This window comes from Brassica napus, chromosome C1 (assembly GCF_020379485.1).
Source record: "Brassica napus cultivar Da-Ae chromosome C1, Da-Ae, whole genome shotgun sequence".
Taxonomy (NCBI): domain Eukaryota; kingdom Viridiplantae; phylum Streptophyta; class Magnoliopsida; order Brassicales; family Brassicaceae; genus Brassica; species Brassica napus.
In genome coordinates this window covers 15,125,510-15,140,118 of record NC_063444.1, presented here as the reverse complement: position 1 = coordinate 15,140,118, position 14,609 = coordinate 15,125,510, and the positions used below count along the sequence as shown (strand labels likewise).

The following is a 14,609-nucleotide window of genomic DNA, read 5'->3' as shown; positions in this document are numbered from 1 at the left end:
AAACTGGATCGCTTGGCTCGGTGGAAGCGAGGCTCGGTTGTTGATCTGTGGAAGCGAGGCTCGGTTGGTGATCGGTGGAAGTGACAGCAACAATCTCTTTGGAGGTGACACCATCTGCTTTATTTACCGAGTTCGCCTCGGTTGCTGTATCCTCCGGCAACCATCTCTGCAATAAAAGTTGCACACAAGTTAACCCTGGACGACTTAAATAAAAGTTGTCTGGACGACTAGTTAACCCTGGACGACTTAAATAAAAGTTGTCTGGACGACTAGTTGACCCTGGACGACTTAAATAAAAGTTGTCTGGACGACTAGTTGACCCTGGACGACTTAAAATTAAGTCTTCCGTGGTCAACTAGTCGTCCAGACAACTTACGTTTAAGTCGTCCAGGGTCAACTAGTCGTCCAGACAACTTTTACAGTCGTCTGGACAACTAGTTAACCCTGGATTTGATACTAACATCTTTGATTTGAGGAGGCTGTTTCTTTTGAGGAGGAGGCTGTTTCTTTTGAAGAGGAGGAGGCTGCTGCTGTTTCTTTTGAGGAGGAGGAGGCTGCTGTTTGGTTTGATGAGGAGGAGGCTGGTTACTAACCACGGTTTCATTGGCATGAGGGGTAGCCTGTTTGTTTCTACCCCCGGTTTCTTTGGCAAGAGGGGTAGGCTGTTTATCTTGAGGGGTAGCCTGATTGGTTAGAGGTGGAGGGGTAGCCTGATTGGTGACACCAACCTTCTTCTCCACAGCTTCCAATCTATCAGACAACTTCCTAAACTCCCTCATGCACTTATTAAACCCTTTTTTCATAGCCTCAGCTACGCCCTTGAACATAATTTCCAACTCCTCTCTGGTCACCCCTCTAGCCTCTTCTCTAGCCTCTTCTCTAGCCTCTTCAGGAGCCTCTTTACGAGCTTTCTTCCGAGGTCTTGGATTGTCTTCCTCCTCCTCCTCCTCCTCCAACACAACCATCTCTTTGGCCTTCTTCGATGGAGTCACAACCTTAGGTTTTGTATTGACCTTAGTACCAGTGACTTCCCAGCAATCCATGGTCCACTTCCACGGTCTCCGCTCATACATGACTTTAATGATGTTCTCCGCGGGCAGGTCCTCAACCTCAGAGTCCCATTTTGGCCACATTTCACTAATGTCCTTCTCAACAAAGTTGATCACGCGGGTCTGCAGTAAATAGAAGAATCGAGTTAGATATTTGAAAAAAAATACTAAATAGACGACTTAATTATAAGTCGTCTACTAAGTCGTCCAGCTGGAAGACCTTCCAGACGACTTATAATAAGTCGTCTAATAAGTCGTCCAGATGGAAGACTTTCCAGACGACTTAATTAAGTCGTCCGATAAGTCGTCCAGCTGGGAAGACTTTCCAGACGCCTTATTATAAGTCGTCTAATAAGTCGTCCAGATGGAAGACCTTCCAGACGACTTATAATAAGTCGTCTAATAAGTCGTCCAGATGGAAGACTTTCCAGACGACTTAATTAAGTCGTCCGATAAGTCGTCCAGCTGGGAAGACTTTCCAGACGCCTTATTATAAGTCGTCTAATAAGTCGTCCAGATGGAAGACTTTCCAGACGACTTAATTAAGTCGTCCGATAAGTCGTCCAGCTGGGAAGACTTTCCAGACGACTTATTATAAGTCGTCCGATAAGTCGTCAAGCTGGACGACCTTCCAGACGACTTATAATAAGTCGTCTGCGCAGTCTTTTGGATTGAAGTAAATACCTGACTCAAGATAGCAGCTTTCATTGATCTGCGGCCTCTGCTGCCCTCGTAAGCCAGTATCGGTGGAGACGGACTGTCTGCTCTGGGACCACCAATACTAGCACCCAATTCCGGCATAGCTGTGTACGTCCAGACTTGAAGAACTTGTATAAACCCATCCACGGTGTAACAGCCAGCAATTTCTTTGTTCCACAAAGAGTCCATCAGCACCTTAAACGCGACTCTCCCCCATGGATAATTCTCAAACCGTTCTAAATCCATCACTAGCCTTGCCAGAGTAGATCGTGTAGCGGTTGAAAACTTTCTCCCTTCAATGAATCCAGTGAAGATGGAGAGGTACGCGAGCCGCTTGCGATCTTCCCTGGACCAATCCCCGCATCTCTTCAGTGCTGCTATTATCTGATCAGTAGTTGGCCCAGCTTCCAGATGAACTCCCAGCATCCCCCAGAAAGAAACCATCTCTGGGGTAACGTCACATTTTGGTGTCTCAAGGTCCTCGATGTACTCGCAGTTTAGACCAGTGAGGTTTTCAAACTCTAACAGTGAAAACCTCAAAGGTTCTGGACCAACGAGAGACCACATCTCATACTTCTTCTTAATGTCCAGCTTGAAACTGAGCATGTAGTGAACCAGCCTTGAAGCCCAACCAAATCCCTGCTCCTTGAACTTGATGAAAACTCCCAAACTCGACTCCTTGAGCTCTTCAAATTCGTCATCAGTAAGAGCTTTCCTAAGAGCAGTATGCAACTTGCTGTTATCCGTATGATACGAAATGCTATTGTGGGCTTCTGGCTCTTCCCCTGATGTGTATAACCTACGGGGGAGTTCTGGAATATCCATCCTTTTTGTCTGCAAAATAATCAAAGACAACAATATAAGTCCAGACGACTTAGTAGACGACTTATAATTAAGTCGTCTGGAAAGTCTTCCAAATGGACGACTTATATTTAAGTCATCTACTAAGTCGTCCAGTTGGAAGACAAAGCCGGACGACTTAAATTACTTACAAGTCTTCCAGTCGCAGAAGGAGTTGGAGTACTCGTCATTGCGGTTATAGATCTGAAAAAATAAACGTGAAACGGTGAGAATGAGTAAATTGATAGAGACAACGTTTTATGTTCATCTTTTCCTCGAGATTGATGACTTAGCGGCGTTAGGGTTTACAGAGAAACGGCGCTAAGGTTTACAGAGAAGAAGCGGCGGCGCTAGGGTTTAGAAGAAGCGGCGGCGCTAGTGTTTAGAGGAAGCGGCGGTGAGAACGTTGGTGACCACGGTGGCGAGGGCGACGGTTTGTTCGGAAATAGTGGAAGCGGCGGCGCTAGGGTTTAGAGGAATCGGCGGCGCTAGGGTTTAGAGGAATCGGCGGCGCTAGGGTTAGAAGAAGCTGCGGCGACAACGGTGAGAATGAAGTGAGATAGATAGCCGACGTTGAGAACGATGGTTTGTTCGGAAATCGTGGGAATTCGAAATCGCCTTTGAGAGAGAACTGTTAGGGTTTTGAGAGAGAACTGTTAGGGTTTCTGAATTTCGCGAAAAATGAAACAAAAAAAAAATCACCTTATATATTGGGTAAATAATCCGGTTAGCTTTAAAAGTACATTGGTAAACTTTAAGGTTTGGTCCGGTTTAGACGACTTATTCTGGCTGATAATGTACAACAGACGACTTAATATTTAGTCGTCTGTTTTCAGACGACAAAATATTAAGTCGTCCTAGACCCTAAAATGAACCCCTAAACTAAAATGACTAGATTAACTAACTAACCACGTTATAAAATCAAATTATACTTAAATAGTGTTTACTATACACAGAAATGAACACGCATAAGTAATTTTAAAAATTTTCAAAAACGGTTTTAATGCTTTCCAAAATCTAACCCTAAGAACACATACAATACTACAACATATGTTGATGAAACATAAACTAAAGAATATCATGACTCACTACTTTCACTCATCTATGCTGAAAACAATTGAAATTTGTTATATCTTAATTTATACCTCCTAAGACATATGTTAATTACATAATTCCCATTTTTCACTTATCAAAATATTTTTTACAAAATTTTTAAATAATGTTTAAGACTAACTGTCCAGACGATTTTCAGTTAAGTCGTCTGGACGACTTATTTTCAAGTCGTCTAAACAGACGACTTGCGAGGGGTAGAAACGTAAAAAAAATTCCGTTTTTTTGTTTGGTCACAAGGGGATAGTTGTAATTTCAATAGCCTTTTAGGTTACTTTTGCCTTTGACCCAAGTTGGGGTATTGTTTTGGTTTGACTCCAAGTTTTGAGTCACACTTGGCAATTCTCCCAACTTAATTTGACACAAATAAATCAATATCAAGGTTTATGAATAATTTAACTGATCAAAAAATATTTAACGATTTACTTAAAATATTTTACAATAAAAATATGTGCTTAAAATTGTATATAATATATTTAATCAGCCAAACTCTTAAGTAAAATTTTATTTATTGAACAATATCTTCCGAAAATTTTTGTCAGATAAATTTATATATAATATATCCGAACTACATAAACTTATTGGATCTATAAACATATGAGCAATATCTTATAAAAATATGAGCAATATCTTATAAACATTTTTCATATATAATTAACGATAAATTTATGTATACTATATCAAGCTATGTTAATTTATATCACAAAATAAAGTTCAACAAGACATATAACAATAAACAACCTTAAATTATATATTATATTATTTTAGACGTTTAATCATGGACAATTTTTATAAATAGACCATTTTCAAAAAAAATTATTATATTTTCAAAAATGTAGTAGTCTGTAAATAAATATATAAATTTTCAAAATATAATAATTCTCAAAATATAAAAAATTCTAACATAAATAAGTGAAATTTAATGATATATTTAGTTGAAAACAATCTAAGAAATAAGTGAAATTTAATGACATATTTAGTTGAAACCAAACTAAATGTTTGTAAATAATTTATTAAAATTTCATGAGAATTTATGGTTATAATGTTTTTTTTATTCATTTACCAGCTTTAGGTGGGTTTTACTCTAATATCATTTTCAATCAATAATAGTTTTAAATACTTCAAAATTAATATAAATTCATATAAAATAGTTTTTATTATAACTTCCCGCCCGTAGGACGGACCTACCCTAGTACTGTATATAAATATGAAATTTAAGGAAGAAAGTTTTCATGACATTGTATCTGAAGAATATACTCTCGAATAAATACGTTAAACCAAGTCATTAAGAGTTGCGAGTTCGATACGGAAAGGGAAACAGTACTTGACTAACGGCGTTAACCAACCATGGCGGTTTCTTCGTCGTCTCCGGCCATCATCTTCGCCGTTACTGTACTGATGCTTCTCACTGCTTCCTCCGTCAAATTAATAGGTGATTATTGATTAGGCTGACGACAAGACCGTTTTCTTTGAACGCCTAAACCGTTATAGCCTAGACCGATTTTTACAACACTGTGAAACTGTTTTTGATTGATGTATCTTAAGGTTGATTCAAGCTATTGCGTTTTTTGATGCAGGTGGACAAGGCACATAGTTGGACTTGCATGGATATTTATGTCTTTGTGACACCGTACCGTGTGACATGGGACTGGTACTTCATTTCAAGAGAGCACACCATGGAGTTCAATGAGTGGGAAGGAAAAGTTGAGTATGACTATGTAAGCTCTAGCTGCTATTTTTTTTTTTTTTTGTATTTCTTCAGTTTTAGTATTCATATGTCTAATGGTTTCTCACACTATTTGATCAGGTTAAGCAGAAAGGAGTTTCGATATTCCTCATGGAAGCAGGGATGGTGGGAACTCCGAGCATTGTGGGATGTCTTCCCTCTCTTTACCAATACCGGTTGGGGGGAGAGTTCTAACATCGCTTTTCTTGAGAAGCATATGGGTGCTAATTTTGATGCTCGTCCTCATCCTTGGGTTACTAACATTACCACCGATGAAATCCACTCCGGAGACTTACTAGCGATCTCAAAGATCCGTGGACGGTGGGGTGGTTTTTAGACCCTTGAGAAGTGGGTAAGCGGAGCTTATGCTGGCCATACTGCTGTCTGCTTGACAGATTCTGATGGGAAGCTATGGGTTGGTGAATCCGGTAATGAAAATGAAAAGGTAACACTTGAAATGGTTACTCTGAACTTTGATATGGCATGTTCTTATTTATACCAATGACTTTTTTTTGGGGTCATAGGGAGAAGATGTAATAGCGGTATTGCCATGGGAAGAGTGGTGGGAGTTCGAACAAACCAAGGATGATGCAAATCCTCATATTGCATTGCTACCGTTGCATCCTGATTATCGAGCCAGGTTTAATGTTACTTGAGAAGTCACTTATTCGGATGAGGTGTTGATCATTGATGAAATCTTAAGAAAATTGTTATAATTTGATTGGTCCATGATTTTTAACTTTTAATTATTTTAATTTGATCTAAAATATAAGGTAAGACTATTACTAATTAATTATACTTGTCAAATAATCAAAAAAAATCTTACAATTAATGTTTTATGTTAACTATTGTGAAAATTATAGAATGAGTAATAATGCTTTATCAAATTTTTAATGTTTATAAAATATATATATATATATATATATAATAATGAAAGAAAAAATTATGGTAATCAATATAATTATTTAATATGGAGTCTTCCGGTCTCTGTTTCTTCTTTGTAGCAGGTGGTTTTGGGTTTTAAGTGTGGTCTTCTTTTTGTTTGTTCATTCCTTGTCTTCTCAGATTTCTCGCGGTTCTTTGAAATTGTATCGTCTCTGTCTGGGTGTTATTCGGTTACCACTCTGCGTGCGTTCTTTTCTTCGCTTTGGTGCTCTGTTTTCTCTGCTTCTATTGTTTGTTAATGAAATTTGTTTTACCAAAAAAATATTTTTGTGCATCATGTGTCTTGATAAAAGAAAATATGCTCACAAATGATGGATAGAGATAGAATTGTATCTTATTATTTATGAAAATATAGTATTACATTAATAATAATATTTAATAATCTTCTTGCCCCTTGCATATTTTTCTTCTTTTATGCTTCAGACTGTAATGCTGAAAATATATTAAAAATTCAAAAATTAAATTAGAAACTAACTAAAGAAAAAAAAACATTTCACTTTTATTTATTTAAAAGTAAGGAAACACGAATTTGAAATATTGGTAGAAGGTTTCAAACGGTATGTAACAATTTTTTTTTTTGGTTTCACATAAAATTAGTATTAATAATTATTAATTTGAAAAGTATAAAAATCAATCGTACCCATTACAATCAACTGATGGGGTAAAAGGCACAGCCATAGAAATATGACAGAGTTCAGGCAAGTTGATAAGTTTTGAATATGGAGATGAACTTATAACATCTTTAAACACTTGCAAAGATCTTGTCGAGCTTGTTTCGTCGTTGCTTGGCGGTTTATGCTATAAATAGCATTACAACAAGTTTCCGTTGGCTCCTGACCTGGTATCCTGGTCCCCTGCAAACAAGGTTCTACTGTGGCTTTCGCCGTTTCACAAGTGATACTACGTACCAGCTTAGCATTGAAAATCGGAGAAACAATGGTCATTAAAATAAAAGAAACTATGAAAACTAAATTACTCATATTTACTTGATTTTATATATGATTTTGGTTTTGTGATATTTTGTAGGAGGAGATGAACGTATTTATACAAAACTCGAATTTTCTGATTGACATGGGAATATGGCTAGACACACCTTACTTTGATTATGGATCATTTGGTACACTAAATTTCCAGTTGGATCATAATACACTTTGATTATGGATCGTCGTTGACATGTAGCCTGGTGGTAAATGTCATGGGTATACTAATGCTGGACCTTGGTTCAAATAGAATTAAGGCCCATTTTGTCATTTTATAAAACGAATTAGGTTAAATGAATGATAAAAGGTCGATTCTCATCGATCGACCACGGGAAAAAAATGACCAAAATGTTTTATTTAATAGGTAAAATAAATAGAATTAAGACCCATTTTGTCATTTTATAAAACGAATTAGGTTAAATGAATGATAAAAGGTCGATTCTCATCAATCGACCACAGGAAGAAAAATGACCAAAATGTTTTATTTAATAGGTAAAATGACACTAATATCCTATATATATAAAAAATAAAAAAATAAGAAAAAATAAGAAAAAATAAGGAAAAATATAAAAAATATAAAAATATAAAAATAATAAAAAATAGTTTTAGATTGTATGTTTTCAAATTTGAACTTTTTTATAATTTTTTTTTCAAATTTTCTTTTTGTAATTCGAAAATACTTTTTGAAACTATTTTTAAAATTTTTATTTTCAAATTTTTAATATTTATTTTCTATTTTATAAAATTTTAAACCTCAATCCCAAATCTCCACCCCTTAACTCTAAACCTTAAGGTTTGGATTAATTAACCCTAAAGGTATAAGTGTATATTTACCTTTTTAATGAAACATTTTGGTCATTTTGATTCTTAGAGTCTATATTTGTGACATAAACTTTTTTATTGCTATCCTAGAGTATTTCCCATGATAAAATACCAATTTAGCCTTGTCGTTCTTATCAGGCCGTCCAAATATTTTTTTTTTTTTTTTAATTTAACGGCGATTACATTGCAATTACATTTTTTGAAGCATTGCGATTACATAAGACAGAAAAAGAAAGGGAGAATCATTGAACCAATCATCGGAAAAATGCAGTGGTGGTGGAGGAGGAGGAGGGGCATACAAAGGCGCAATCACCGGTGCCGGGATTGGTCGTGAAGACTATCCCATCGCCGGCGAAGAAACATGATCTCTCGGTATGGCCGTTGAGCTGGAAATAAAGGTTCATAGCTACCCCTACTCTCCCTACTCTCCCAGGTTTTGATATTGGGACCTGTGGGTTATGGCCCCACCACGCTTCCGCTGTGCCACTCTGATTGTTGGCAACTTAAGAAACTAAGGTGATGATTGTTTGGTTGGTTTTTAGATTTTGGTTTTTGGTTTTTAAATTTTAGTTTTTGATTTTTAGATTTTGGTTTTTGATTTTAGTTTTTGATTTTCTGTAAATTTTAGTTTTTTGAAAAAACTTGAATGGTTATTGTAGATTTTAGATTTTAAATTCTGGTTATTTATTTTTTTGAAAAAAATAAACAATTAAAAATCAATAATAATAATAAAATAAATCTAAAATAACAATTTAAATTATATTTTTATATTTAAAAAAATTCTAATCTTTAATATATAAATACCATAATTTTTCCCTTATATACAAAATGATATTTATTAATGGCTTATTCGTAATTATCATTATTTTAAATTTAATGAAACAAAAGCCCGTTAATTCGTTTTATAAATTTAACAAAACTTTTTTGAATTTTCTAAAATTAGTAAAAATATAAAATGTTATCATAAACACACACATAAATTTATAGTATTCATCATCAGATGAAATATGTTTACTTCCAAAAAGTTAATTTAATTTATCTATATTAATGATAAGTTATCCGGAAATTTGAAACATTATAAATATGAATAAAAATTTACAAATTGTAAAATTTTGATATTAAGAAAATGTGGAACATAATGTTTAAAATTATATGAATATGATCGTCAACCATTTGTCATTATGATATTTTATTTTTCATTTATTTCTTTATTGCATAGTTACTATTAATGTAAATTAATAGTATAATCTAGTATGAAAACATATGATCGAATATTTGTAAATATTAAATAAATGGTTATACTTACAATTAGACCAATTATTTTCATCCCAACACACACAAATATTCGATCATATGTTGGGATGAAAATAATTGGTCTAATTGTAAGTATAACCATTTATTTAATATTAACAAAGTTAAGAATTTTATTTGATGATATGATGTTAGTGAAATGGGAACATATCATGAGAGTGGAAAGAAGACAAACATAAGACAAACATTAAAGGAAAGATCATTTAAAATAAATAAAATAAAAAATAGAAACATCAACGTTGGTCAAAAGCTAAGAAATAACAGATTTTGGTTTTTACGTAATTATTTGAAAAATTAGTTTTCCTGATTTTTAGAAAATCATTTTTGACAAAATCTTGAGCTGCAAATAAAGTAGTTTTTCAAAAACAAAAGCCAGAAACTATTTTAAAAACTACAGACAATCAACGTTTGAATAATCAATGAACAGTAGTTACGTCGTCTTCTCCCATTCTCTTAAGTCGGTACTATCTGACTTGTGTTTTTTCTTTTCAGATTTTCAACAGAAAAAGTAAATTTTGGACTGCTCTTGATAATATCTTGAGCTTTTTTTTTCCTTAGGTATTGGGTAGTGGATTTGAGGTCATCACAATTGGCAAGAAAAAGCTTGTCCGTTCAGTCCCCACTGAGCTCAACAAAGACCATAACCAAATCTTGGAGCTGGCTCAGGTTATAATCATAACATTCATCTTTTGCATTATCCTTTAACTGAATTAACTAGAGGATTCATGTTGCTTTCCCCACAGGGTCAAGGCTTTGTGACTGTGGAACAAGTACGAAGACGGCTCTCGTGGACATCAGGTCGGGTCATAGATGCTCTCGAAACTTTGTTAGAGGTATGCATTTTCTCCAATATGGTTAACACAATGCAACCAACCAACGAACCAGTGTGGGTCCTGAAACTTTGTAATTTTACTATTAATTTATTTACAGGAGGGCCTTGCAATGATCGACAATGGCATTAAAGACGGAAAATGTCAGTACTGGTTCCCTTGTGTCTCTTCTGTTTACTCATTTGTTGGTTCTGATACTTAAAAACTATTACATGCTCTCTTTTTTCTTCATGCTTTGTACTCAATAAACTCACTCTGTATTGCATATAAATTACGTAAAAATAATCTTATTTGTTTATTCCATCAATTTTCTTGTACATGTATAAATAATTGTGTGTTTCAAACACCTGTAGAGCCACCTTGTAACTATTGGTTACGCTTGGCTACTGGAGAGGTCAGTTTCTTCTGTCCACTCAGAGTTTGGTTCGCTCCATGACCTCGGTCTCACCCCGAGCTTGAAGAACAACACCATCTCCAGTATTTCAAAGGCCTTGCTTTCATCTAAAACCTTGTTCCAAACCCCACTCACAATGCAGTAATTGTTGTTATACGGTGCTCGGTGATGTTCCCCGTGCTGTTTCCTTGAAACAAGCACTCCCATGTCCTGCAACGCCACGACGAGAGGTGGAAGCTTGCTCTTAGTTCCGTGAGCCCAAGCATGGAACTGCTGGCTAAACATTATGCAAAATGCAAATGTGCTCACAAAGCCATGAACCACAGGGTCGTTAAAGGCAAGGTCTAGTGGAAGCACCGCGAAGGTTATGACTCGTGCCAAAGCGTGTAGATTGTTGGCAAATTGCCTTTTGGTGATTGTCCAAGGCCACTTGTGGTGACCCTGAAACGCTTCGATTTGAGATCCTACTAGTGGCGTTGACTCATCACCGTAGTTATCAATGGCCCAGTGGTACACACCAGAGCCAAGATCAGCCAAGACGTACCCTGCATAACCGGCTAAAGCTGGTTCAAGCCAGAGATGAGAACCAACCCCTCCAATGACAGACTTAGCTAAAGAAGCCACCAAGGTGGTGCAACCTGCTGCAACCCATAAGCGGTGACTCCACGTAGACTGCAGAGTTTGGTCGTTGGAAAGAGGAGGACTCACAAAAAGTTTCTCAACCACAAGCTTCTCACGGTTAGGCTGAGGCTTTGTGGTTGTGGTGGTGGTGGTAGTAGCAGAGCACGTGACACGAACATGGAGAAACGAAGAACGATGATGAGTTCTTGGGATGTTGGTGATGGGTGTTAGAGGGTACTTGGTTTGAAATGACACAGCCATTGAAATTTGAAAGAGATGATGTGTGGAAGACACCAAATTTGTATGGAAGCTTAAGCCAATGATAAAGAGGAAGAGATTACTCTAAAGTTATGTTGTGGTGTACGGAAGAGATGCGTGGGGCTACACTGATCACTAGTGATGATCAGCTCTGAAACGTTATTTAGAACGTTTCAGAATTTGGCTTCTTAGTTTCTAAAATCACGAACTAACACCTAACATATTTAAAATAGCTATTACACCCCCAAAACAAAACATATATTTAAAAATTAAAATAAAGTTTTCATGACATGTACCTGAAGAATATACTCGAATAAATACGTTAAACCAAGTCATTAACAGTTTGCGAGTTCGACACGGAAAGTGAGACACTTGACCCTTAGCAATGGCGGTTTCTTCATCGTCGTCACCGGCAATCATCTTCGCCGTTACCGTACTGATGCTTCTCACCGTTTCATCCGTAAAATTACCGTTTCACCCTCGAGACCTGCTCCCTCTCTTGCCCAGACAGCTCTCGTGGCCGCTTCTCAACTCTGTAAACTCCGCCGTCGACCTTCTCCCCACTTACATCGGCGCCGCCTCTATTAAAAACGACGTCGTGGAGTGGAAAGGTGCTTGCTTTTACGAGAACAAGGCTTGGTTGGAGCTCAATAACAAGTCCGGTTCCGAGTACGGCGGCGGTACACTTCACATTAAGGTTGTTACGAAATGATTAATTTTTTTTTTTTCTTTTTTTTGGGGCATGTTTTGAAAGGTTAGAGTTTTAAAGGTTCCTAATAGAGAGAGACTTGTTCGTTGATTTTACTTCATTTGCTTTGTTTCCATATTTGTATAGGATCATGTGTTTCACATGTTCAAGACATCACTAGTCGGTAATTACGAGATTTACAGAGGATTATCTATTAGGTGGATGATTACACCGTTTTCTGAATGCCTAAACTGATTTTTAAGTTCTAGTTAGGTCCGATTTTGCCAATAAGTTGCCAAGACCAATTTTTATAACACTGTGTCAAACTGTTTTTTTGATTGATTTGTATCTTAAGGTTGATTCAAGCTTATGCAGGTTGACAAGGCACATAGTTGGACTTGCATGGATATTTATGTCTTTGTGACACCATACCGTGTGACATGGGATTGGTACTTTATTTCAAGGGAGCACACCATGGAGTTCAACGAGTGGGAAGGAAAAGCTGAGTATGAATATGTAAGCTCAAGCTGCTGTTTTTTTTTTTTTGTATTTCCTTCAGTTTGAGTATTCATTTGTCTAATGGATGATTCTCACGTTTGATCAGGTTAAGCAGAAAGGAGTTTCTATATTCCTCATGGAAGCAGGGATGGTGGGAACTCTCAGAGCTCTGTGGGATGTCTTCCCTCTCTTTACCAATACTGGTTGGGGGGAGAATTCTAACATCGCGTTTCTTGAGAAGCATATGGGTGCTAATTTCTATGCTCGTCCTCAGCCTTGGGTTACTAACATTACTACCGATGAAATCCACTCTGGAGACATGCTAGCTATCTCAAAGATCCGTGGGCGGTGGGGTGGTTTTGAGACCCTTGAGAAGTGGGTAAGCGGGGCTTATGCTGGCCACACTGCTGTCTGTTTAAGGGATTCTGATGGGAAACTATGGGTTGGTGAATCCGGGAATGAAAATGAAAAGGTAACACTTGAAATGCTTTGATGAATTTTGTTTGAACATCATTTGCAAATGGTTACTGTGAACTTGACATGACATGTTCATATTTATACCAATGATTTTTTCCTTGGGTCATAGGGAGAAGATGTGATAGCGGTATTGCCATGGGAAGAGTGGTGGGAGTTCGAACAAACCAAGGATGACGCAAATCCCCATATTGCATTGCTACCGTTGCATCCTGATTATCGAGCCAGGTTTAATGTTACAGCTGCATGGGAATATGCTCGCAGCATGGATGGTAAACCGTATGGCTATCACAACTTGATTTTTAGCTGGATCGATACCATCAGCGGGAACTACCCACCTCCTCTGGATGCTCATCTTGTCCGTTTTCATTTCTTAAAGAACCTTTGCGTTGATGAAAATATAAATTTTAATTTGTCTCTTTCTTGTTCTCTCTTTAAACAACATCTTTGTTGAGGTTAATGAATCCTTGCTCTGTATCTTCTTTTCTTTTGTGTTTATATGTTTTCAGGTTGCTTCTGTCATGACGGTTTGGAGCAAAATCCAGCCTGATTATGCTGCTAATATCTGGAATGAAGCTCTTAACAAGCGTCTCGGGACAGAGGTATTAGCGTTTTGTTCAAAATTCTTCTCTGTTGTCATGTTATTCGTTTTGTTTAGTTCTTTCTCTGAGATGTTGTGAAATGGCAGGGTCTTGATCTTCCTGATGTACTCGTGGAAGTCGAAAAGCGTGGATCCTCTTTTGACGAGTTGCTAGCAGTTCCTGAACAAGATCATTGGATATATAGCGATGGGAAATCAACTTCTTGTATCGCCTTCATCCTCGAAATGTACAAAGAAGGTGGCTTGTTTGATCCAATCTCTAGTTCCATCCAAGTCACTGAATTCACGGTAAGGGAACTAACATATGCATAATCTAGAAGATACTACACACACACTGAACAGAGGAATCAATTTTTTTGCAGATCAAAGATGCTTACATGCTCAAGTTTTTCGAGAACAATGCAAGCCGTTTGCCCACATGGTGCAATGACAACGATGATGTAAAGCTTCCGTACTGTCAAATACTTGGGAAATACAGAATGGAGCTTCCCGGTTACAACACTATGGAGCCATACCCGCATATGAACGAACACTGCCCGTCTCTACCTCCAAAGTACCACAGACCAAAGAACTGCTAGAACCAACTTATGAACTGTGTTGTCTGTTTGTTAGGTATGACTTTCGTGTAATGAATGATCCACGAATCACACGTGAAGGTCTCTTCAGATACATTAGAAATCACTTGGATTCAAAGTAAATAAGATTATGTATACATTTTGTGTATAAAATAGTTCAGACGTTATCTTCCGTGGGCTCATTAGCT

At 36.9% G+C, this 14,609-nt stretch overlaps 2 protein-coding genes, 1 long non-coding RNA gene and 1 pseudogene across 3 annotated transcripts; 3 read left to right on the top strand and 1 right to left on the bottom strand.

Moving 5' to 3' along the window:
• The window catches only part of LOC106445569, a 33,980-nt pseudogene extending 23,365 nt beyond the window's left edge, over positions 1 to 10,615 (top strand).
• On the top strand, positions 4,293 to 6,356 carry LOC125580165. The gene is made up of 3 exons (XR_007317909.1): positions 4,293 to 5,416; positions 5,506 to 5,869; positions 5,949 to 6,356. It is a non-coding gene; the product is annotated as an uncharacterized LOC125580165 (long non-coding RNA).
• Positions 10,584 to 11,588, bottom strand: LOC106445558 (fatty acid desaturase 4, chloroplastic-like). Its single transcript, XM_013887140.3, has one exon. It carries the CDS (start codon positions 11,586 to 11,588, stop codon positions 10,686 to 10,688), a length of 903 nt encoding a protein of 300 aa, XP_013742594.2. The 3' UTR covers positions 10,584 to 10,685.
• A 309-nt stretch (positions 11,589 to 11,897) lies between these two features.
• On the top strand, positions 11,898 to 14,593 carry LOC106445550. Its single transcript, XM_013887129.3, has 7 exons — positions 11,898 to 12,282; positions 12,649 to 12,789; positions 12,878 to 13,243; positions 13,358 to 13,603; positions 13,755 to 13,847; positions 13,934 to 14,134; positions 14,209 to 14,593. The coding sequence occupies exons 1-7, from the start codon at positions 11,971 to 11,973 to the stop codon at positions 14,422 to 14,424; spliced, it is 1,575 nt and encodes a 524-aa protein (XP_013742583.2). The 5' UTR covers positions 11,898 to 11,970; the 3' UTR covers positions 14,425 to 14,593.
• Positions 14,594 to 14,609: the final 16 nt, after the last annotated feature.

Coding starts and splice junctions, on each gene's coding strand:
- LOC106445550 (XM_013887129.3), top strand. CDS start 11,971: ATGGCGGTTTCTTCATCGTCGTCACCGGCAATCATCTTCGCCGTTACC. Junction 12,790..12,877: donor GAAAAGCTGAGTATGAATAT/GTAAGCTCAAGC, acceptor ACGTTTGATCAG/GTTAAGCAGAAAGGAGTTTC. Junction 13,848..13,933: donor ACAAGCGTCTCGGGACAGAG/GTATTAGCGTTT, acceptor GTGAAATGGCAG/GGTCTTGATCTTCCTGATGT.
- LOC106445558 (XM_013887140.3), bottom strand. CDS start 11,588: ATGGCTGTGTCATTTCAAACCAAGTACCCTCTAACACCCATCACCAAC.